The sequence below is a fragment of the Hipposideros armiger genome, unplaced genomic scaffold, assembly GCF_001890085.2.
Source record: "Hipposideros armiger isolate ML-2016 unplaced genomic scaffold, ASM189008v1 scaffold_49, whole genome shotgun sequence".
Lineage (NCBI taxonomy): Eukaryota > Metazoa > Chordata > Mammalia > Chiroptera > Hipposideridae > Hipposideros > Hipposideros armiger.
In genome coordinates this window covers 1737193-1763134 of record NW_017731399.1, presented here as the reverse complement: position 1 = coordinate 1763134, position 25942 = coordinate 1737193, and the positions used below count along the sequence as shown (strand labels likewise).

The 25942-nt window shown below is 40.0% G+C and overlaps 1 protein-coding gene across 12 annotated transcripts in view; it reads left to right on the top strand.

Moving 5' to 3' along the window:
• The window catches only part of TTLL5 (tubulin tyrosine ligase like 5), a 254786-nt gene that overhangs the window by 47050 nt on the left and 181794 nt on the right, over nucleotides 1-25942 (top strand). For 9 of the 12 annotated variants that reach the window (XR_002123777.1, XM_019640360.1, XM_019640359.1 and 6 more), the window contains exons 11-16: nucleotides 1633-1724; nucleotides 2503-2610; nucleotides 13493-13574; nucleotides 15026-15087; nucleotides 16274-16368; nucleotides 18610-18651. Coding sequence is in view for 11 of the 12 variants with exons in the window: in XM_019640360.1 (XP_019495905.1) it covers nucleotides 1633-1724; nucleotides 2503-2610; nucleotides 13493-13574; nucleotides 15026-15087; nucleotides 16274-16368; nucleotides 18610-18651 (481 nt within the window). In the remaining variant the exon portion in view is untranslated. The remainder of the gene's footprint in view (nucleotides 1-1632; nucleotides 1725-2502; nucleotides 2611-13492; nucleotides 13575-15025; nucleotides 15088-16273; nucleotides 16369-18609; nucleotides 18652-25942) is intronic. The other 3 variants (XM_019640361.1, XM_019640358.1, XM_019640353.1) reach the window with 1 other exon arrangement.

Below are 25942 nucleotides of genomic sequence, written 5' to 3'. Positions count from 1 at the left end.
TCTGCTGCTGCTTCTCCAGCGCTTGCCCAGTTACAGCGTCACCTTTCTCTGCCAAAATATGCCTTCCCAAGTGTCATCTTCCTCATTGTCTTCCCTTTCTTGATTTAGGGGTGGGAATTTAATAGGGATACGAAACTTTTTAGAAGTCAATAAATGAGGTCATTTCCGCACTTGGCAAAATGCATCATAAAGCTTTAAAAATATTTGTACCCTTTGATCCAGCAATTTCATTTCCAGGAATATAACCTTAAAAAATAACAAAGGATGTGCACACCAGATCAGAGACAAGAATGGTCATCACTGTGCATTGTCAGGTGGGAATAGCAGGTTACCAGACACTATGTGCAGTTAATTTCTTTTTTGAATATATAAGGTAGCTAAAGCTGTTTATTTTTGCTGGGGAGGGGAGAAACTAGAAAGATACATACTAAACTGTTAACAATTCTTAAATATAGTGGATGGGATTATGGGTGGGTGATTTCTGTTTTCTTCTCTGAGCTTTGGTATAGTTCCTCAATTTTTCTACAATAAACACTTGTATGATCAGCGGGGGAAAACTTAGGAATAAACTAAAGAAAGAAACGAGGCCATCTCAGAAAAGGATTCAGTGGAAGCGAGTACCAGCCCAGCTGTGTGGAAATATTCTTTCTGCTCTGTTTTCTTTCATTCTGATAATTTTGCCAGAAAGTGGAAAAATAAAAAGAAACCCAAACAGTTACTTTTTACTCAGACTAAAAATAGGTGCCTAGAAGGTCCAAGGAAAGAAAGAAAGAAAGAAAGGATTCTGGAAGTGATGGCAAAGTTACCGAAGCTATGTAGATTTCATTGAGTGTCCTGTGACCAGTGTTAGCAATTGGTTGAAGATGTCATATCCTTCACTTTAGAAGGTGAGCAAAGATGCAGCTGGTGAGTGGTGGTAGGGATTGAGGGGCAGCTGCAAAGCACAAGTCCCAGGTTGTCAGAGCCTTCCATCAGTCATGGGAGTCTAGCCCATTTGCCACTCTGCTCCTGTGGCAATGGCGTCCTTCATTACTTTTATTGTCTCCCTGGTGCGATCTCCCTTCAGCGATACATCAAATGGTATTTTAAAAAGCTGTGGCTACCACCAGAGAGGAGGGAGCTTGCTTCAGATGCTAACGCAGTTCTATGCTTGGTTAGTTCATTAAAATGCTACAAGTAGGTTAGTGTACTAGCCCATCCAGACTCAGTTTCGGCCTGAAAATGGCATCAGCGGTTGTTTTGTGGGTTCATGTGACATTTACCTAAAAGGCTAGGTTTGTGTTCCAGACATTTCAATCTATTAATGTATTGTAACCATTCTTAAATTTGTTTATATTCTTTCACATATTTCTTTCATTCTTTCATGATACATATTTGATTAAGGAAGAATTTGCTGCCTTCTCTCCTACACCCCTCACTAAAGCAAATTATATGCATTTTCATTTCAATGGAAGAAATTGGTACAAAGGGATGTATGACAAAAAGGATCGGGAAAAAGTGGGTGAAGTGGAAGTTAGTAAAGGGAATGTTTTTCTAAAGCTATAAAAGGACAAGGAAACTATTTGTACAAAATCTTGTTTCTATAGCTAGGCCTAGTTGCTTATATGACCTTGATCCATTACTTTGTTTTAGTTGTGATGATCCAGAAGTGGAGGATTATGGGAACAAATGGAGCATGAGTGCTATGCTTAGGTATCTGAAACAAGAAGGCAGAGATACAACTGGTGAGTATCAGGCCTTTCTTCTTCTTGACTTCTCTTCTTTGTGTAACTTGACTATTGTCTCTCATCAGGAGTCATTCTCTTTCGTTGTAATAGTGTTTCGGAGACAGCTAACGGGATCACTGTTTTTGGTGTCAGTTTTTCCTACCCTTTACTAGATGGAGAAAAGGCTCTCCATGACCCCTGAAATCCCTTTTCTTGTTTCTAGTTTGAAAGGCATAACTTTTCCCTTTAAGCTTTAGTGAATTTATCTTCTTGAATGTTGAACTGCTAAAATACTGTCAACTTCTTATATAACAAATTGTCTCCATATTGGCCCAGAGTTCAAATTTCCTAAGTTAATCTCTCTCATTCATGTTGCTAAGTTGTAGAATGGGCAGTACTGAGTTGGAGCACAGGGCTTGGAATCCAGATGGACACCACTGCTGAGCCTTGAGCAGAATGGGAAAGTGTGCGCCACAAGGCCTACCTCAGTCCACAAAGGGCAGGATGATAGGAAAAGAGTGAGAATGGGAGTAAGGTTCTTTTCCCTTTTATGTCTGTCTTTGGTCATAGGAGGGTACTTGAGTATGTCCCCCAATGCCTCCATTCTTGACTGTTGCCCTATTCACAGCTTGCCTTCCCCGGGAGCACCCATTCACAAGGCTGCCATAGAGGGACTTTTTTGAATGAGCACACATGCTTTTATATTATAGTGTGTTCTGGAATCCAGACCTTCTAATCCATGTATCGTAGTGTTTCTCTTCCTCCTCCTTTCCTTCTTTTTTTTTTTTTTTTGTAGCGCTGATGTACCATGTAGAAGACCTGATCATTAAAACTATCATCTCTGCTGAACTAGCTATTGCTACAGCCTGTAAGACCTTTGTCCCTCATCGCAGCAGTTGCTTTGGTAAGGAGACTCCAGAACTTACTGTGTGCTGGGAAAAGGGGCCTGGGAAGGCGGGGCAGGAGCCTGGGTAGAGAGGCTCAGCGATTCTACACGGGTAAGAGGTATGCGATGGAGTTTTCTTTCTTTCTGAGCTTGTGTCGCATGTGAAGACCCTACTGAGAGGCCAGTGGTGAGCTTCGTTGGCGGTCCCCTGAGAACTAACTAGCTTTCTGGGTGGGAAACAGGGATTGGAACTAAAGTGTGGGTCTCTTTGTCAGAGTGCAATCAGAAAACGTCTGCAATGGACTGTACAGGAATCCAGCTCTAACAAATATATTCCAGAGCTCTTTGGCAGCCAGACTGGGAACTGGTCCAGGAAGCTCTGGCTGGTACCACGATGTGCTTTCTCCCGTTTTCCAATGACTCCTTTTTGTGTTAGTCTTCTCTCCTCTCCCCCTCTTCTTCGTTCTTCTCCTCCTCTTCCTCCTGTCCTCCCCTTCTCTGCCACCAGTAACTCCTTGGTTGCACAGGGTTGCACAGGGAAGGAGTGCGACACGGTTGCCTCCTGACCCACTAGCTGTAACTATAGCACCGAGGGCGCCGGCCTACCTTTGCCTTCTGCGTGGATGTGAACTCCTTAGTGATTGCCAGTATGATTATAAGGTCCTGCAGACTTTCAGCAGGTGTTATGCTTTACTAGTAAAAACACACGAGGGTCATTGATGGGTGGATAATTAAAGCAATACAGTTGTAAGGATAGAAGATCATGGCTTGCTTAGGACGCAGGGTGACAGGAAGGCAAAGAACATGGAGTTTAGAGCCTGACAGACTGAGATCCATTTGCATTCCCTGACTAGTGTTCTGATTTTCAGTAAGTTGCTCTAATTCTGTTTCCTCAACTGTCAAATGGCAGTGATGATGGCACCTGCCTCCTAAGGGTACCACGAAGATCAAAGTGAGACATAAATGCAAAGCACTTGGCACAGTGTCTGGCCCTTAGTTTGTACTCAACAAATTTATTTTTAAAATTTTATTTAAAAAATTTTTATTTTTATAATTAGACATTGTAATTCTTGATCTCTTTAATGGATTATCATTATAGTCTGTGCATAGTGAGTCTAAACAAAGGGGAGTGTTGAGACTTGGAAGAGAAGATAGCAGATAAACCATGACATAAAATTATATAGGAAACCTGAAGAGGTTGTGATATCTTTTTTAAATACAAATATGTTAGTGTCTTCTAAAACCTTAAAATGGCTCCTTAGGCTTCAATAGTAAATAGAAACTTGATATAACTTCAAGCTTGTAAGGATCTGACCCAGCTGACAATTCTAGAATCCCATTTCCTGTCTTATGCCTTACAATGCCTTACAATCCAACTATGTCACTGAGCACGCCATGCTTTTGTGCCTCTGTATAGGTTCTGCTCTCCAGCTAGAAACGTCCCCTCCTGTCTGCCTTGCACATTCCTGTTTATAATCTAAAGCTCAGGTTTGGCATTGCCTTTTATAGGAACCCTTGTCTAACAAAGTGCCCTGTTGTGTGTCCCCTCGCCTGCTGTTCTGTACTTGTTCCATTATATTCACTTCCTGTTGTATTGTGATGTTTTGTTTGCACACGTACTGCCCTGGTAGTCTGTGAGCTTACCTTCATGAATTCTTAGTAGTTGCTGTCTCCCCGTCCCCTCTCACCCTGTTTCTGCCAAACCATGCCTTTCCCCATCTCCATGGACCTCCCAGGTTCTTTCCATGCCTTTGCCTTTGCACCTGCTTTATCCTGAAATAATACCTTTCTTATGTTACTTTCCCTAACGGATTACTGACATCTTTGAAGGTGAAGTTTCCCTAAGTCAATCTACAGTGGCCCCTTCATGTTGTCTGGTATCCATTATGTGTCTGTCCCCCCACTGGACTGGAAGCTCCTTGAGCATAGCAGCACTGCCTCCCTCATTTCTGCTCCTCCCATGCATAGCAGCGTTTATTGCTCTTAGAGGATGTTCCAGAAATGTTTGTTGAGTGAATGATTGGTACTTGCTTTAATTGCCTTGCAGTGGCCTCACAGTAGGCTTCACTAGAACTGGTTTGGTAAGGGCCTAGAGCTCTTAGAATTTTTGTGAACTGTTTGAGGTGCAGGGAATGCAACTCCAATTTCAAAAATCCTACTAGATTAAAAAAATAAATAAAAGTGTCTTTTCCACGTCTATTTGGCTCTTATGTGAGGGTGAATTTCTTGGTATAAAAACCTTTGTTTTAGAAATCATCACAAGCTTTTCTGACTGTTTCCTTTTCTATTTTGTTTCATTGCTTGATTGCTTTTTGGATGCTTCAAGAATTTATTTAATAGCAATCGAAGTTCTAATGTGAAATAAGCAGTGACCTTCTCTGACTCAGTGAAATGCCCCCCAGGTTCACGGGTCTCCTTTTCCCCTCCCAACTTATGTTCAGTTTTAATAAACTGAGTGCGTCTGGAGATTTTTAAGTTGTTGACTGTCTTCTTGGCTTTTGTGGTTCTAATTCCACTTCCTGTCAGCCCTGGGATTTTGTGTGCCTCATTAACCTCTCCCCAGCAGATATGATTTTGTAAACGTGTGTATATTTGTGTGAATCTCTTTGCCTCCCAGTGCTTCCTAACCTCCCTTGGGTTTTAAGTTACAAGGAATAAGCTGGTTTCTTTCTTTTCTTTTTCATCTGTTTTAGAGTAAACAGGAATTGAGAGCTTCCCAGAAGAATTTGGCTAACAGAGCACTGGTGCTTTCAGAGGAAGCCAGTAGCCCAGTGATGGGGATCACTATATTCTTCTGGTTGCTGTTTCTGCCCTTCCACATTACGGGTCCTTGGCAGAAGCACTCCATTACTATCTAAGTGTTTCTGTCCTATGATTCCTTTCTCACCTTACCACCTGTAATGTCCAGCTGTGTTTCCAGGTACCTTCAGCATTCCCATTCATCTGTTTATTTATGTATTGAACTTTTTGTTCAGTTTGTGCTGTGTACAAGGTATAGATTATGAGTTTGTTCCTCTCAAAGCTAAGTTTACATGGAGTGGTATATACATATACCTGCATTGTATCATTAGCATTTAATGCAGTCTTAGGAACTTTCACAAACTACTTGAAACTTAGCCATTTAATGTTTTTTCATAGATTTGTACATCTGGAAAGAACCTGAGAATAATTAGTCTGTATAAAGAAATTGAGATCCTATTTCAGGTTCCAGGGCTAGTGAGTGAGAGAGCACTCAGATGAAAGAGACTCAGCTTGGAGAAAAGGGATCAGAAGATGGGTTTTGGCGATCAAGTCATTTTGATCACAGGACTCTTTTTTTTTTTTTCCCCCAGAGATTTTATTGGGGAATGGGGGGAGGGGAACAGCGTTGGGGAATCGGGGAAGGAGAACAGACAGGTAGACAAATTGCTGTTTTGTTCTTCAGTCTAGTTGTCGCTTCACTGGCCCATGTTGGTATGATCATTGCTCTCTGCCCGGGTGAGGCAATCAGTCGCTGGTCACTGGTCGGCCGCTCATGGTGGCTCACAGCAGCTCTCGCTGGCTGCCAGCCGCTCACACTGGCTGCCAGCCACTCAAGTAGCTCATGGCAGCCTACGCTGTCGCCCCACTGCAGCCTACGCTGTCGCCGGCGACTCACAGCAGCCCAGCTCTATCTAGGTTGAGCTGTTGTTCAGCATCTTAGCTGTAGAGGGCAAGCGTCACTGGCCCTTAATGTGGGATCCGAACCGCGGCCCTGCTGCTCAGAGCTGGTGCTCCCAAGCGAGCTCTTAACCAGCTGAGCCACTTGGCCAGCCCTGATTTATAGAATTTTTGATGCCTCTCCCAGTAAAACAGATTTTTGACAGTCCGATTTTTACTGCCATCAAGATTGTGAAAACGTGGTACCACGTGAAGTATATGCTTAAACAGCAACCCTTTAAATATGCTTAGGAAATTGACACTGTGAGATAACTGGCTATGAGAACAGCTTTTTTTGCCAGTTGGAAAAAACAGCCAAAAACAACAGGATGTTAGCTGTCCTTTAAAGATGCTGTTGCTAACAGTGGTTTTATCTATGTGTGTGAAGATGGCTGAAGTGACAGGCTATGACCCTGTTCCTCTCCAGGCTAGGCTCATAGGAACCAGCTGACATTCCATGAGACAGGATTCTTTTAGGTCCGAGACCAGTGACATCTTCACTCAGGACAAACCACACTCAATACACCTCTCTGTTGAATGAATACTGTTTTGGCCTTTTATCACTATTGTTGATAAAAACAGTAGGACCATTTCACAGGGTAAACTGACATTCTTAAAGGGAGACTGTCTATAAATATTAGTTGAAAGGAATGAAAGCAGGCAGTATACATTCTCCAATAATGTGAACTACTCAATCAGCACTAACAAAAATAATGAAAGTCATCAAACAGTTCACTTGTTGAGATAGTCTCTTTTTCTGGTTTATCCCATTCTCCCGTTTAGAGGGGAAGGGAAGTTTACTGTAGAAGGGACTTAGTAGAAAGTACCTGCTGTTTGTCAAGCACTCTTCATTGATTATTTCCTTTAGTCCTCCTAACAGTTCATATTTATTAATCATGTTTAATAGACAAAAAAGATTCAGAGAGGTTAAATAACTTGTGAGAGGCAGGCCCCCCTGGCTGTTTCTCCACCCACACAAGGTCTGATGTGTCCGGCCACTTTTGGCACGCCCCCATATCCTGGATTCTCTTCCCGCTCTCCTGTAACTAGATCCCAGGAAAAATGATACCTTTCTAGCTGATCAGGCCTGGAAAAGGGCACTCTTTCTACTCTAATCAACAGCACCTAGTCCTGGATACTCCTTTCGATTCTGCCATTACATATGGTAGCCAGATACCATATTGATTTATTGGACTAGTTAACAAATTGGCTCTGGGCTTTTTCTTTTATTTAGTTCATTTTCCTGTCAGACCTTGATCTGCTTTTTTCCCAGTTCTCCTTCTGGATCCCAGATAAAGACTTCCTCCTTAGGTTTTCAACTCAAATCCAAAGCCAAGGTGAAAAGAATTTCCTTTATACATGAGCATTTGACTGACAGCGAGTACTGGCTACTGTCAGCACTTTCCACTGCCTAAGGGATTGCAGCTTCAGCTGGGACTTTATTTCTGAGGAGAGTTAGTGGATTGATTCCAAAATTAGTGGTGTGACATGCTTAGTAATCTCTTAGGCCTTTGGATGCATTATTCTCTATCAAATCTTTTTTTCTCCCTCCCTTCCTAGACCATCTTTTACCAAGTTTTTCTTAATATGTCAAAATCTTAATAAATTCTTTTATTTTCTTTATGATTGGTGGCTTTGTTATGAATACATCAAGTCTTGTGATCAGAGTTATCAGTTATTTTGGGGGAGGACCTGCAAATTTTTTGTCTTTCTCAAAAAATGTAGTGTTTTTTCACTTAATCTTTTTTTCTCTTTCCTTTTTCTTTATATATATATATATATATATATATATTTTTTTTTTTAATTGGGGAACAGTGTGTTTTTTCAGGACCTATCAGCTCCAAGTCAAGTAGTTGTTTCAGTCTACTTATGGGAATCGAACTGGCAACCTTGGTGTTATCAGCGCTGCGCTCTAACCAAATGAACTAACCAGCTGCCCCCTTTCAGTATTTCTTGATTGCTCCTTATGTGCGTTTTATGGTGCAGGCTGTTTGGTATATAATAATGAATGAGACATGGAGTAGTGGGGAGGAGCAGACATGAATTATGATTAATGACTGTACAAGTAGTAGAGTGACTCAGGTGTTCTTGGAATACACAGTGGTTACCAGCTATGCCTGTGGGAGCCAGGGAAAGCCATTCCTAACAGAGGGAATATGATGACATGCGAAGAACAGTGTCAAGATAGGACATGGTATTTTTTTAAAGGAACAGTTCATTGTAACTAGATATAGCCTGCCTAGGATGGGGTGGCAGGAAATGTTATGGAAGTAGATTAGGGCTCAGTAGTAAAGGCCTGACATGTTTAAATTCATCCTGTAGACAGCAGACAGCCATTGGAGTTTTTAGAGCACGGGAGCAGTAAGATTACTACCATTTTCTTTAACATTTATCATAATTTGACCCAAAACTTGGTATGATAGAATTGCAACAAATGAGAAACTGTTCAGCATTACTAGAAGTGGCTAATTTAAACTCCTCCAGGAACCATCCTGACATCAGTGTCTGTTGCTGGGCCAACTCATTGCCTGTCTCTGTTAGATTTAAGTCTTAGAAAGGCCGTGTGGAGAATGGACTACCGTGGGGAGAGACAAACGCTAGGGAAATGATTTGGGAGGAAAGAAGTAAGCAGTTATAAACTACACTTCTCATGTGGCCCAGCAATCCCAAGCTTAGGTATTTACCCAAGAAAAATGAAACCATATGTTCACCCAAATACCTGTACACGAATGTTTATAGCAGCTTTATTCATAATTATAAAATATTGGATACAACACAAATGTTTCTCAACTGTTGAATGGATAAATAAATTGTAGTATGTCTGTAAATTGCAATACTACTCAGTAATAAAAGGAATGAACTGTACTACTGGTACATGTAATAACATAGATAAATCTCAAAAGTATAATACCAAGTGAAAGAAGCCACTCTTAAAAGGCCAGATACTACATGATTCCATTTATTTGACTTTCTGGAACACGCAGAAGTGAAATCAGTGATTCTTGGTGGAAAGGGGGTAAGGAGTGATTACAAAAGGACACAAGGGGATGTTTGTGATAGAATTGTTCTGTATCTTGATTGTGGTGGCGTTTAAACAACAGTATACATTTGTAAATACTCATCAAACTGAACAATTTAAATGGTTAAATTTTATTGTTTGTAAATAAACTTCAATAAACCTGTCTTAAAACAAGAAACAGTGATAGTTGGATGAACTGCAAATAATATGCTAAATGAAAGAAGCCAGACTCAAAAGGTATGTACTGTGTGCTTCCATTTATATGAAGTTTTAGAATAGGCAAAATGAATCTATGATGGAAGAAATAAGAATAGTGATTGGTGGGGGTGATGTGGGAAGGAGGGTGTTTACCAGGAAGAAACGTGAGGGATATTTCTGGTGTGATGGAAATGTTCTGTGTGGATTGATATGAGTGTGGGTTACATGGATGTATCCAATTATCAAGACTCATCAAATTGTACACTTAAGATCTGTCCATTTCATTTTATGTGAATTATACCTCAGAAGGTAATAACAATATTGGGTTGTCAGAAAAGTCATGACGTAGTTTTTCTGTTTTTCGTTGCAAAAATGCATTATGACTTTTCCGATAACCCAATAGAAGGTTGGATTAAAGAGAAACAGAGAGAAGAGATCTAGTGATGTGTTGGATTTGGGAGGTGGTGAAGAGAGTGTCTCCAGCTTTGCAGATTGGTGGATGGGTTACTGTTTTCCAAGACGAAGAATTATGGGAAGCCAAACAGGTTTTGGGGAAAGAGAACGAGTTGTGTTTCATTGAGGGTTGAGTCTCTGTGGGATATCCTAGTGAAGTTGTCTAGAAGGCAGTTGGAATTATGAAGTTGGTGTCCAGGAGACACTTGATCAAAGATGTAGATTTGGAATGTCCTCATCATAACATGAATTTCAGCCATGAGAATACATGTGATCACCCAAGAAGAAAAGTAGAATCGAGAAGGAAAGAGACCTGAGCAAACTTACCAGTGAATAGCTGGGCAGAAGGGAAGAAATGAAAGAAGGAGAGGAAGGTGGAGGAGAATCAGCAGAGAGCAGTGTGCTGGAACCAAGGGAGAAGAAAGTTCCAATGAGTAAGGGGTGGCCAATAGTTTCTGGTGCTGGGGCTTAGCAGTACGGTGGTCTTTGGTGATCATAGTGGGAGCAGAAGCAAATTCTTATGAGTTGGCGAGCTAATAGGCATTAAGAAAGTGAAGGCAATTAAGTGTAGATTGCTTTTTCAAGAAGCTGCATTAAAGAAATAGGGAGGTAAGGGTCCTAATGTAAAGGAGGAAATGGAGTCAAGCTTCTTACCGTTCACTAGTGTAATTTTCAAATTTGTTTTGATTTGGCTGGGGGCTGATGGAAGTATTTCTCATCGAGGAAAATTTTCCTGAGGAAACTTGGTTGATGAAGGTGTTAGCAACCGTTCTTTGAAAATGCTTGCTCTTACTGCCATGATGAAGACAACACAGGGGAACAAAAAAAGTAGCTCTCAGAACTGGAAAAGCCTAGCTTGCCTACCTCCTTGAATGACAGAAACACTGGCAGATCTCATCCTGGATACTGAATTTTTGAAATTCTAGATCCTGCTGCTAAAATACACAACATTAGAAGGTGAGGCAGTTTGATATTCTCAGTACAACATACTTCTTACCTGTTAAAACCTTTAATGTCTACAGAAAAGACTAATCATAAGTTAAAAGGGTTATAAGGACTCTGGTAGCCTGCCAAGGACCCACATTATTTTTCTCCAGCTGAGTTGATTATTTTAAGAGATAAACCTGATAAAAATGCTCTTTTCACTCTGTTTCTCTCCCCCAAACCCAGCCTCGTAGGTGAGCTGGGCTTTGCACCATATTGTAATGCTGTCACATGTTTACCCCACTCTTAAATGATAGTAGATCTAAGCTTGGTGCCTGTACACATATAGATTCAAAGCTGATTAAGAGGTTGTTTAACACTGACAGGATTTATTCCCCAAGTAAAAATTAAGTTGTCACTATAAAGGGTGTTTTCTCTCTTTGGGTCATTTTTTTTTTTTACTTCCCAGAATGTTACTTCTCAGCCTTTCAGTTGAGATTTTTGGAATGTGCCTCTTAATTTGGGAAATAGTTTAGCAAATTTGTTGGCTGCTTAATGTGAGGTGTTTAAATAATGGGTCTCGTTGATTGTTATTCTGATTTCAGTTTGTCTTCATTTGTGGCTGAACCTGCAAATCTGATTTATATGTGTGTCCATTTATATGTGTGTCCATCATTATTCTCACCCTGTTCCTCATACTATTATTATCAATAGTATTAACCACTTTATGAAACAGTTGAATCCATGTGCTTCAGCTTCTAAAAACTGAAGTGAATGTTATTTTTCTTGACTCAGACTCACATTGAATTCTCTTTGCTTGTGTGATATTAACATGGACTTGTAGATTTTGCAGTTAGGTTTTTCCATTTGAATGCCTTATTTAGTGTCTTAAGACAAAAGAGTTTTCTCAAGTTGAAAGAATATCCTGTGGGATGACTGAAGGTTAGGTAAACTACCATTCAGAAGAATGTCCTGGCCGTAACAGCTATGGATTTGTTACCAACAGAAGACAGGTGAAGGAGCTTTCTTTACATTTTAAAGTATAGATAATAGGTAATTTTTGTGTATTTACATGAAGGTGAATCCCAACTCAGACTCTTACAGTTTGTGATTATTTTTGTAAATTGAATTGACTCCTAAATAAGTATTAATAGAAGCCACTCACTCATGGAAACATGAGAGAGAATCTGAATATGAACATCTACTTGAATCCACATTGTAGAAACAGGAGTTGTAGATATAGGTTTGCTTTGCATACAGGTATTGACACATGGTGACTAACAGAGAGCTGAGAAACCAAAGGATGCGAAAGAGATAGCAGAGAAATGACTTCCCCAAGTCCCGCCGTGAGTCAATGGTAGAGTCACCAGGAGGTTCCAGGTCTCCTGATTCCCACGCTAGGATTCCTGGTATTCCATCAGACTTCCTGTTCTAGAAGAGAGTCTTTAACACCATCTTTTCAGAAGCCTACATTTATTTTCCTATGTTCCTGAGAGGACTGAGAGATGGGAACATCCTTATAGTAAAGAAATTTATTTCAGAATTAATTTCTTGAAAATGCCTGGTTGTGTTCTGTTCATGGGAGCTATGCCTGTGACCTCGGGTTGAATTGTAAGGGAAGCTAGTCTTTCTTCCCGGAAGGAAAGTATAGACAGTTTGAGGGACACAGTAGGATATTTGGGAATGGGTGGGACTTCTGAAAGTCTGACACATTTGGTATATGTATACCAAGGATGACTGGAGAGGGTCTCAGTAATAATAATGACAGTAAAGGGTGCCAGCTTAGGTTCCACAGTTGGCCTCTCACCCCTGCATTCTGGGAGAAAAGCTTGCTGTTGGTTCTTGCTTTGCTCTTTGCAACACTTGGGGAGTTAAGGGGAGAGAATCAGTAAAGAATCCAGAAACAGTGGAAATGCGATCTCTGGCTCCCTCCCAGAGGTGCAAGATAGCTTAAATAATATTAGTGGTACAAGATGGCTTGTCACGGTCCTGCTCTGCTGCCACTCTCCTCTCTCTTCTGTCTTTCTATGTTAGGCCAGTGCGTTTTATTTTCTGTCTTCAAAGGGAAATTGAAACCATAGGAGAGGGGACAGAATAAATATTCTCATATTTTACACTTAGATGTCTTCTTGACCTAGGTTGCAAAAGCAAGATCTTGGTTTAATAAAATGTGATGGAAGAATCCTAGAGAAATGCCTTCAGTAGATTTTTCTGTTTTCAGAGTGTGGAGGGGAAGTGTTGGGGGACAACATAGATTCTATAGAACAAGCCCAAAGTAGCATTGATACTGGATGCTCTCATTGCATTCCTTTTCCCAACATTTTTTTACCCATAAGCACAGCAGAATCATGCTTGGTAACCGCTAGTCAGGGCACTTTCTGTGTAGAACTCAGGAATGTCAATAGAATAGATGATAAAAACAGTAGAACTTTATAGCACTGTTTTCTTATTATCTCTAGAGCTTGATTAATTTCTCTTGAACTTAGAATCTCTGCTTCTACTTCCACTTATTACTTATACTCAGCAAGTTTGTAGGCCTCTGATGGGAGTTGACTAGATTGAATCTTCCAGATCTTTGGCTGTAACATGGAAAATGATTTTGTGTATTGTGTTACATTGTATTTCTAGAACTCTATGGCTTTGACGTGCTCATAGATTCTACTCTGAAGCCATGGTTGTTGGAAGTGAATCTCTCTCCTTCTTTGGCCTGGTAAGTAGTCTGGTCCATCTGCTAGAGAAGACCTCCAGTGAGGAGCATCAGACCCCCCCTTTTTGCGGGGGGATCATTTTTCTTGGCACTAGGAGATTTTTCACCCCTAGTTATTAGAGATGTCTAGAATTTCTGAATATGGGAATTTGTGGTATGTTGTCAATTCCATGTGGCAACCATGGATCCCTATCTTATAGTCAGTTTGTGTTCTGTTTCCATTTGTTGGTGTTCTGCTGAGGCTAAAGAAATACATGATATAAATATATTATTTTCTTTATTATAAAAGGGTTATACAGACTCAAGTCCACATATACTATAAAGATATAGAACTGGGCTGAGGATATTATATATAATAGCTGGTCCTTTTGACCTGTTCATGTTCTGGTATCCATCCAAGATTAAAGTCTAAAACTTCAAACAATTAAAAAATTTTTTTTTAACCTATTCAGAATAAGGAAAGAAATGTATTTTTCGGGACCAGAGAATATTCTGCTTATATCTGCAGCTACAGCCAGAGTTTCTGTTAGCTATATACTTCTCTAAACAGCCAGAGATTTATTCCAGAGACCACCCAGCTGCTGCATTTTTAAGATGAGAGATATTGACAAAATGCCAAGTAACTGAATAAAGACAAGTTGACTGTTTTTTGGGGTGGGAGTTTGGCTTAACCCCAGTAGTAAGGTGTGGAGCTAGATATTACAGATGCTTCAGATGTTGTGTTACATTTTTGTGCGGTCAGCTTTTTGCACATTTCCCAGCAAGGTCTATCATACAATGTTAGAGATGCCCAGAATGGCGTGTTGGGTCCAGCAGCCAGAGTAATTTGGTCCATGGAGAAACACCACAGCCAACATGGCAGCCACCGCCGCAGGGCGGCCTCCAGCTTCCAGCCCATGTTGTGCTGTTTTCATGTGGGTTTCTGCTGCATCATCTGGTGATATTTTGGTGTAACTTGTATTTTTTTTGCCCTCCTTTACAAGCCTGTAAGCGTAAAAAGATTGATTTAGAACAGAAAATGAGGCCTTAGAAAAAATACAAAGATGGCCAAAGTTTCTTTTCTTCCATGTGAATGTATTTTGACTACTGCAGCAGTAAAAAAGAATTTGAACGGTGGGCACACTCATAAAGGAACCTCTGAAATCCAAAGTGATAATGAAGCAGTATTCTTGACTTGTGCAAAATGTGAATTGCACAAGACCTCTGGACTAAAAGGATTGCATGTCAGGGAGTTAATGCCTTGGTGCCGGGCCTGCCTTACAGAGGATGAGTTTAATGCCGGGCTTGTATTTCTAGTATTTTTGCCCAGATTTCTTTTTCCACAGATTTGCTCTGCTTTATGTGTTGCAGCTCATTGACATTTGGAAGCTTTGCTGTATTGGGGCCCATTCAGGGCAGCTATTCTGTTAACCTATGAAATTATCGATTGCTCTTTCCTTTCTCTGTTCTGTCAGTGATGCACCTCTGGACCTCAAGATTAAAGCCAGTATGATTTCCGACATGTTCACTGTTGTAGGTGAGTACTGGTGTTTTCTGAAAGCTCCCATAAAAGTTACCCAGAGCATCCATTTTGTCAGGCTCTATAGGTGTTGCCAATTGGCAGTTCCTAAGCCATGCTGGATGTTTTGTACTGAAAAAATTATATTTTCAGGGAAGTGTTTATGTGTTTCTACTCCCCCTGGCTCCATCCTGTCCTGAGGTTGAACCACAACTCGGGCTGAGACCTAATTCCTGGGCACAGGAATTCGGAGCTGAGCAAGAGTGTTAAGCACACTCTTAACTTCGGAGCTGGAGAAAGTGTGTTTTTCTCTGAGCTGGGATAGCGAGACCCACTAAAGGAGCTCTGTTACAATGGAGACGGGCTGTGTTTCTGCTAGACAGCCTCTACTGGCGTCAGGACCATCTTCCGTAGTCATTATAACTGAAGGAGTTATAACTGCAGCAGCTCAAGGAAGACATCCTTGTTGAGTAGAGAAGCCAAAACTTTGAAATGGAGATGGACAGTCAGGAGGGTATATTGTGGGTTTGTTGTTGTTGTCAAAAAGTACCCTCAAAGACATGATAAAATACATTTGAAATGAACTAGTACTTGGTGTACCAGCGTATGCTGTAAAACTTAGCTACTCTCCTTGGGTGGGAATCGGCTCCTTTTTAGGATGTAAGTGAAATTAGCCCAAACCTAATCTCTTAAGCAATAGATAAGCTACAAAACCCATTTTGAAGGTTGCCAGTAGACCACCTTCGGCAGTTCTAGAAGTAGATCCTATAACAGGACAAGACTCCTCACTTGCTTTTGGATTTTCCTGGTAAAAACAATCTTATTTCCCAGTTATTATCCAGGAAGCCACTTTATAATAATTTGTTTTTGTTGACAACTGTGTTTTTAAATGGTGGTTTGCACCTTTGCTCTGAAGTTCATCAAAACTCCACATCTCTTTCTGCCGTCAGAATCACATTTCAGCTCCCCAACAAGGGAGGCTGATTTATCTGCACATTTTCCTTTCTTGTTCTCTCCAATTATGGTGGTTCGAAGTTCAAACGGAGTATGTGCATGGGAGAGTCATGTCTAAACCTTTTGAGGATGGATCTTTGTAATATTTATGACAGTGAAACCTAGTTAATGCATCTAAAGAAAAGGTGCAGCGAAACCTGCTAATTTCTTAGAAAATGGCAGGTTTTAACTTTTCACATTTCCCATTCAGGATTTGTGTGCCAAGATCCTGCCCAGCGGGCATCAACCCGGCCAATTTATCCCACCTTTGAGTCTTGCAAGCGAAACCCTTTCCAGAAACCTCAGGTAAGCAAATGCAGCAGCAGGGAACCCAAAGGAGGCTTACTGGAAAGTGATGGCTGATGTACATGAGTGAGCTGAAGTTCCATGGGTGTGAGGTCACTCAGAGCAGGAGAATTTGGGGATCATTCTAGACAGGAGGCAGTTATATTCAGCTGTGGCTAATAGCTTACGCTTTCAATGCTTTCAAACAAACTTACTCTCTGCTTTTTTTTTTTTTTTTTACTTCTTTTCCCATTATTTTTCCTTTTTCCTTTCTCTCTCTCTTTAAAAATCACCCTTCTCCCCCCCTCCACCCCGCCCCCCGCTCCCCTCAAATTGCTCTAATCATACACAAGGCACAGAGAGGGAGCCTACAAATTCCTAGTCATCACTGTCACATTCCTTTTGATCTTCAGACTAGCCTCATAAAGAAGATGCTCAATTGAAATAATATCTTCTCTACAAGTGATTCTCTTCAAAAGAACCCTCAATGGCGATGAGGTGTTGATAGAGGTTAAATGAGATAAAATGCCTATGGAAATGTGTGCATGTCTGAAACATCATTTGATCAAGTGTTGCTCTGGTCTTTGTGTGCTCTGCATTTTTGTTCGGTGAAAGCAATCAGCTAATCATTCTCTCTGCTCATTCCACCATCTAATCAGTCCTGCCTGCCTAGACCTGGCTAGTTTCCACTCCTGTTTCTTTGCCTTTAACATTTCTCCTTCCCTAAAAAAGTCCACCTTCCTCCTCTCTGCGCACCTGGATTGATTACCTTGCCTGCTCAGAAGTTTGGAGATTGTTTCCTATTAAATCCATCCCACTCTGTCATGACCTTTACTATTAATTTCATTATTATTTACTTGTTCCCTATTACACTGTTTTGCATTCATTGATTGGTTGCTTTCAAATTGTCCAGTACGCCTCTGCTGGACTGTAAGCTCTTTGAAGGCAGAAACAGCTTCCTGCCTCCCTCCCCCACCCCCACTTTAGTCCCCCACTAATCCCTTTTCTCCTCCCACTCCCCTTACTCCTCCTCTTCCTTTTGCTTGCTGGTCTCATATAGACTTAGTGCTATTTCTGCCTGCCATGCTCATGTAATATTATTTATTCAGATAACTTCATTAGAGCAAGGTTTTTAAACTCAAGTGCCTGTAGGGGCTGCAGGCACAGTGTGAATGAAGAAGCAAGGCCAGGTGTGTGCAGCTGAGTGCTGTGACTGCAGGAGGCTGGAGAGTGTGTGCCCCCTGTGAAAAGGGGCAGCGGCGTTACTAGTGTAACAACAAGCTCTGGCTGCTCATTGCTGGGTGTGCATGTGGGCCCAGTGTTGTCAGATTTCCCTACTGTCAAGAGGAATCAGAACTCTTAGTTTAAAGTATCGGCAACCGGTTCAGTAGTTGATCATTAAGAGCAAACATAACATGTCTTTGTGCTGAGTTCAGCCTGTGGGCTGCCTACCTGTGACCTCCTGCCTTAGAGAGTGTTGTGATGTAGAACGGGGTGTACTGCATTTTAAGGGGTACTCGATTAGAAGTAAAACCAGGCAACAGATGTGTGCTTGATCAGTCCATCATCGCAGATCAAAGGGTTTTCTTTAATTTTTAATAAGAAAAAGTAGAGGATTAACCTAGGTGCCGTAGGAAAACTGAACTTAGGCAATCACATTCCTTTACAAATTGTTTCCTGCAGTATCTGTGGCAAGGGCCACAGGATTGAGTATAAAGGATTGTGACTGTATCTGTGCAGCTTTCACGAAACTTCTGCCAAGTTTCAATTTAGGAGTAGCTGTATGTCAGTCTCGGGTGAATTTATCCCTTTTCTGAACTCGTCTGTCAGCTTGTGTTGGTGACTCTTTGCAAATCATAGAGAATCTATCACCATTTGTTTTGCTACCTGGAAGGTAATAGCAGATCTCATCCATAAGCGTCCCATGGGACATTTCTTAAAGGCTAAAGAAACTATAGATTAGCTTTGCACACCATGTGAAACACATTTATCAGAGGGAGTAGTTATCGTCAGGATCTTCAGTACGTGAAAGGAGGATAGTGCCCTCAGTGGTGAGAAGAGGAAACTGAGTTAGCTATGCCATAGGAGAAAGCAGTGTGAGGAATAAATGCTCTGATCTTCCAAGCACGAAGTGTAGGCCTCCTGCTTGTGGTTTCTGCATGGAGACCATCTTTTCCTTTTTATATTATAGATGTAGGAGTTTGAAAATACAGGCATGTTAGGAGAAGATAAGGCTTTATTCCATTTTTCTGTCTTTTATAGCGTCCAGTATCTGCACAGTTTCAGTCATCAAATCCCAAACAGGTAAGTTCTGGATTATTTGGAGACTTCATTCAAATTTTTATTTCCATTCCTCAAATGGAAAGTCTTTTAGCTTTACTCTTTCACAGTACATATTTTATGCACCTGCTTTTTGAACAGCTTAATAACATAAAATAGAAAGCATGAAAATGAAGGCACAGAGGTCTTTTTGGATATAGAATCTAAGAGTAGAGGTTGCAGGAATTTATGAATGCTCTTTTCCTGATAGTGATTATGTTGTGATAGAGGCAGTAGAATTTAAATGATGAACTGGGTTGAGAGGCATATCTATCGCTTTGACCAAAATATTCTAGGAAAGAAATATCAGTAGTTCACAAATAACCTTTCTTTTGTTCAGACATCTTATGAAACATACTATTGTCAGTAGCTTAATGTTGGAAATGTTTTCATATTGGGTATTGGGCGGTATTTTAGTTTCTCAACAGATGACATTTGTTATATGTAGTGATTTGGAGTTTTATGAATCTTAGAAACTGCTATAATTAACATCGCAGATGCTGTCTTTAAAATAAAGACAAAATATTTTATCTCCACCATTTTTTTTTTTTTGAGAAATTTTATTGGGGAACAGTGTGTTTTTCCAGGACCCATCAGCTCCAAGTCAAGTAGTTGTTTCAGTCTAGTTGTGGAGAGCACAGCTCAGCTCCAAGTCCAGTTGCCGTTTTGCGGGGATGAGGGGTGGGGGGGGGGTGCGGCAGGGCACAGCCCACCATCTCATGCAGGAATCAAACCGGCAACCTTGTTATTAAGGGCACGCACTCTAACCAACTGAGCCATGTGGCCGCCTACCATCTGGCGGCCCACTGGAGGCTCAGCTGCAGCTCAGCTCAAGTCGTTATCTTCAATCTGGTTGCGTAGGGTGCAGCTCACTGGCCCATGTCGGAATCGAACTGGCAACCCTGTTGCTCAGAGCACGCGCACTAACCAACTGAACCACCTGGCTGCCCCTTATTTCCACCTCTTAATGATCAGCATTTGCCCTCTTACTGTTGTTGTTAGCAGTATTTGAGATTAACCATTGCTTTCTTCCATGTAGATTTTTTTTAACGTCTTTTTGAAGTGTTAGGGAAGCAGTGAGAGTACTGCTCCTGCTATTTGATGCTTTGATATGAGGGATGTAGATATTTCATATATAATGTGTCACTTGCAACTATTAGTTTCAATATATTTATTTTGGCATTTGTACTCTCTGATATAGTTTCTGGTAAGCTCAGAAGCTTGAATTGTAACTTTCTCAGCCACTGTGTTTGATCAAGTGATTTACATGGCTTACATGAATTCAGGAAATGAAAAAAAGACTTAACTGGTTGTCTTGTGTAGTATTTGGTAATATGAGTTTTGGTGTTCGGGAGAATTCAAAACTCGAATATTTAATGTTTTATATTTAGCAAGTAACTAAGTGTGCTAGCTGCTCTCCATGGCAAACAAACACTACCTCCCTCCCCCCAAAATATCCAAGGCTGTTGACTTCAAAGAGCTTACATTCTAAATATCCCTTGAACTAATCTACTTAAAGAGAACGTTAAAAGTATTCTTTCCTAGCCTTCAGAATTTGCTTCCAAAGAAGGGTCTTTGATATGTAATTCCAACCTTAATTTCCCTTTACCCATTTTAACTCTAGTACATCTAAGTCCATTGCTGAAATTGTCATTGATTGCAATAGCCTGTGCAGGAACAAGTCCCCTCTCTAATAGTTATGTATTTAAACACTGCTAATGTGACACAGAGCCTTTCTGGTTTTGTTCAGCCAACTTTTTACACGTTGAATTCTTTGACTCTTGCTGCTCTTTGCAACGTGCTACTTTGTCACTGTCTTTTCTGTTAATGAAGTGCTCTTAACTCCATGGTTGTTTTGTAAGTGAAAAAAGAAAAGAAAAGAAAGTCTCTGCTCTGGCCATTTAGACTGTCAAGTTTTCTTTCTCTGTTGCTGTCAGATTGTGAAGTCAAAAGTTCTTTGCCTCTTGTCGGTGACTATTCCTTTTTAATCCATTATCTTTGTACATTTCTTACTTCCCTTGAATACTAGGGTTCCAATTTTCCATTCACCAGAAATTATTTTCCAGTGTTCCAAGGCAGATGGCATGGTTTTGTGGAAAGAACATGGACTTGAGAGTCACATAGACCTGGGTTCAAGTTTGCTGTGCCAATAACTAACTGTTAGACCTTGGGCAAGTTCCCATAAGTCACTGAGGCTCACTTCCCACATCTGTCAAATGAGAATAATAATACAGAACATGGAGTTTTGGTGAAAAAGAAATGATAAAATACAGGTAAAATATTTAGGATGGCTCTGGACACATAGTTTACTCAGAAGATTTAGTCCCCTTCACGCTTGAATCCTATTGATTTTCTTTTTCCCCACTTGATAGCCAGTATCTGGTGTTATTTTGATACAAGTTTCTCAATAGTCATGTTTTTCATGTTTGCTGTCATCCACAATTACAAATAAATTACTTTATTATTTATTTATCCATCCTCGCAGACATTAGCGAAGAGTCTAAATAATGCTTAGTACTTATTTTGGAAATCACTACCTAACTTGATTCACTGCTTTTTATCTTATCCTACAGTTATATCTTTTAACTATTGTCAGTTTTTGTTGGTGTATTTTATTCATTATATCATGACATCAACCCCTAATTGGAAATGTGATTTCGAATTAAAATTTTATGAAATTTTCACAAATGCTTTTGTAAAATCCAGAGACATGAAATGTATTTGCTATATTCCCTTTTTAAAAATTTTGTCCTAAAAATCAAAATTTTAAAGTGTGTTTTAACATAAATAAAGCAGTCTCCATACAACTATAAGCCCATTAAACTCTAAATGTTTGTGGATTTTTTTCTTTTACTATTTGTTCCATTTTACTAGGGATTCAAGTTAGACTTACCAGGCGGTAATCACCAAGTGCGTACTTCTTACATTTTTGAAGATTGGTACCTCATTTGTTTTTTTCTAATCCTCTGGTACCTCCTTAGTTCTTCATGAGTTTTTAACCATAATTGCAAGTGATTTTGGTAACTTTTTTTGTTTTGTTTTGTTTTTTTTTTGGGGGGGGGAAGGGAGTTAAAGCCGGTTCCCTTAATAACAAGATGCATGTCTCTCAGACTTGCTGACTTACATTTATTCCAAAATTCCAGATGTTGCATCTCCCTTTTTTCATTTTAAGTCCAAGCCTACTTACTCCCCCCCCCTCGCTCCTCTCCCCATTACCCCACCCGCCCCCCAATTTCAAAGTATACTTCTGGTTATCATTACATTTAAACCTTCTTTCTCTATTAGCCATTTTTTTGGTCTATTTCCACCTAGATTTATTCATATTAGGTCCTTTGTGTTCATTTTCTTTAATTTAATAGCATTAGTTCATTTTGCTTTTTAAACTTGATTTTACCTTTTATTTTCTAGATGGCAAGGCACATCACATATAAATTGAGCTGTTTCTAGTTCATTTGTTTTTAACACAGAATTTCAAACTTTATAAAACTACACTGGGGCATTTTTATTCTTTGCATGTGTTCTCTGTGAAACATTTTATTTTTGCCCCTCAATTATGATATCTTTTAGAATACTTCACTGGTTTTCACATGTTTTGTCCAGTTCTTCTCATTACTGGTACTTGCTAATTTTTTTTAAGCTGAGTATCATTTTTCTGATTCAACATCTGTTTCTTACTGCTTTGAGTGGGTACAGGTGGTTCCTTGTCTCGATAATTTCTCATTCTTAGTCAGTGCTTCCCTAGCAATAAAGGTTAGATGTATAAAGGTTCTTTCTCTGGATATACTCCTGAATCGTAAGTTGTACCAATGATAATTTTACATCTTTGATTGCGTGTTACATGGCAGAATTCTTACCTAGACAGCCATTTGGCAGTATGAAAATTTATCTGAGCACCCAGTAGCTTAAATCATGTGTCATCTAGCCAGAGGCAGTGGTTCTCTTTAAGTTCACAGGTCTTTATTTCCGTTGTACATTCAGTCATCAATCCATTGGAATATGTGGATTTATTGATCTACCACCCAGAGAAAGTAGCTGTGTTGATATGCGCAAAGTTAAAACCATAGAAGGACATGCATTTGGACTGTTTTGCTCTTGTTTTGGACAGTCCTGACAGTCCAATTGGTCTGATTCCTTTTTTCTTTGCTTTGCTTTTAATCTTCAGCTATGTGTCCTTGGCACTCATAAGCATTATTTCTTCTTCTCCCCCTCCTTCTCCTCCCCCTCCTCCTCCTCCCCCTCCCTGTCTGCTCTCCCCTTTTTCTCACTGCCTTTTCTCTCACATGCATCTGTAATTTAGGTCTCATTCCATAATAGTTCATTTCATTAACAAATATTGGTAGGATTCAACCAGTGGTCTAGGATAGTAATGCGTTGTTTCTGTATAAATACACTTCTCTATCAATCAGTACAGCAGATATTATGTTGATTTTAAAAATTCTCTCTAATCTCAGATATATTGAAAAGTTGAGATTGGCCAAATGCTTTTGACTTCCTAGCCTGATACTTTCTAGCAGCTTCCCCAAAGACACAGGAAACCTTGGTGCATTTTAGAGGCATTCAAGATACCTAGACTTCAGTAGTTACAACTGTTCACATCTTTCTCCCTCTCAGCCTTTTTAACAGTTTAGATGGAAATAGATAGGTGAAGAGATTGAAGAAGTTTCTAGCCACACTTTTTCTCTTGGGAGTAGCAGTGACATTATCTTTGCAGCCTGGTGATATTATGGCAATAAAAGAGTAAAGCCATCAGCTTTATGGGCGTTAACAGTTGGGGCATTCATTGAACAGGCACCATTACCCCTCAGCCCCTCCCTTTTTCAGCCCCCCCCAAATGCCCTAGCCAGGGGCACCTGTCTGAATTCCTACCTGTCCCACCCAAACAGCCCACAAAAATGCACGTTAGCTAGAGTTAGAGTTGTGGGCTGTGAGTAACAAAGGAGTGGTGTGAATGTGTTTGGGAGGCAACTCTTTGAAAGTGACAGACAGTGAAGGTTAAGAGGTTTTGGGTGCTAATTCATTGTTTACAATAGCAGGTTTAGATGAGTAGAGGAAAGTTGCAGCATCATTATATTCCCAACCTCTAGAAGCCAGGAATAGCATTCCATCATGAAGCAGTTCCACAAAGATGAAAATTAGGTCCTAGAAAAGTAAAATAAAAAAGAAAAAGTTAAAATAAAAATATAAAAAGAAAAACGAACAACAAATAAGAAAACATAGACCAATAATTTTTTAAAAAGACAACAAAAAATGAACAAAAAAACACCAAGACAAAAAAACATAAATTTAAAAACAAAAATTGGAGATGCTTATTAGATGTTATTCGGTAATGGTTTGATCCATGTTCTTATAAAAATGTACATGTGTTCCTTAAAATTATCCTAATAGGTAATAACTATTTCTTAAAATATTTTTATTATTATCCTTTTAATAGAGATTTTAGTTGATCACACTTTTTTCTCAAAATTCAAATTTTTAATTCTTAATTATGAAAAATTTCAAAAATACTCAAAAACAGAAAATACAATGGACCCCCATATATTCATCACCCAAATTCAACATATTTGCTTAACCTATCCGTTTTTCCAACTTTTAAGTAACATTCTCTTCTAAAATGCTTAATCTTTATACACCATTTATTCAAATGTATGCTTACTTCATGCTCTCCTTAAATAATTTCAGAGGACTCTTAAATACTGTGAGATGATGAAGCAACTTGAGTTTGGAGGAGTTACTGCCAGTGGCTTTCTGATCAGTCATGCTGTTACATGCAAAGTACATGAGTAGTTTCAGCAAACAATAAGTAGTGTGTGACAGTTGTGGCTGCTTGCTCGAGGGCTGTGAAAGAATTCACAAAGCAGGTAGAAATACAGCAGGAAGATTTATTAAACTAAAGGGTCGCATGGGCAGTCTGCTGGAAACTACTCCTTTGAGTCCTTGTTTCACCTGAAGTTTTGTATTTTCTAACCGGGATGTAAATTGCTTCAGCCTGTAGTGGAATTTTCTGTTGAGTAGTGGAGTTTTCTGTTGAGTTTGGCTTTGTCTGTTGGGGTGGGGGAAGCAGTTAAACTAGTTATCACAACCTTTGCATATGTTATGTAGATTTAATTTGGAGCCAGACAGATGCAAAACCTCTCCCAAGGCTTAGGGCCAGCACAGCCGGAGCAAACAGAATCATTGAAACTAGGATACATAGTAAATGTACAGCAAGCAGAGCCATCAAGACCTGGCAGAAAGGAGGCGAAGAAAAGAAAGCTTTCAGACAGTCCCAAGCTAAATTACACTTGTTTGTTCGAATTATACTTGATATCCAAATCTCAAAATGTAAGATACAGTGCCACCATTATAATCCCCATCCCCCTGTCTCATTAACAATGATAAAAGTCTTTAAAGTATACATTAATATTTTGGCTTTTCCAAAGTATACACTACATAAGCATTCATACTTTAAAGATGTTTTTTAATGATTATATTGATTCTCTCCTAACTCTTTAAACTGTATGCTTGATTCTCCTTTCATCCCAACATGTACTGTTTAATGTATTCCCAGAGGATGGAAGGGAATTAAAATTTTTCCTAAAATCTTCTGCAGAGTTTTATTCTAGCTGTGATAATCTTTGTGTTAGCACATTCATTCATTCAACAAATATCTATTGATCTCCTACTCCATACCAAGTATTGCTGGATGCTGACGACACCAGAGACAAAGCTAAACAGATCAAGTCGCTGCCTTCACATGTTGTTCATATCTGGTGATTTCGTGGTTTTTCTTTATATATTGGGTCGTCGGGCAAGTCATGATGTATTTTTCTGTTTTTCAATGCAAAAATGCGTCATGACTTTCCTGAAGACCCAATAGGTATCACATCGTGGAGTTGCTGAACTCCCATGCTAGTTTTTGAAGATGAATATATATTGGTCTCCCTTGTGCCCAAAGGTAAATGGTGGTTTGTATACAGGAATGTATTAGCTCGGGCCGCCATAACAAAGTACCATAGATTGTGTGGCTTAAACCACAGAAATTTATTTCTCACAGTTCTGGAGGCTGGGAACTTCAAGGTCAAGGTGCCAACAAGGTAGATTTCATTCTGAGGCCTCTTCTCTAGGGTTGTAGGTGGCCACCAGCTCACCGTGTGCTCGCATGACCCCTTGGTGCACCTGGGCAGAGAGAGAGTACAAGCTCTCTGGTGATTCTTCTTTTAAGGGCGCTATTTTCATCAGACCAGGATCTCACCCTCCTGACCACATCTAACCCTAATCCCCCCGCCTTCCCCCCTCC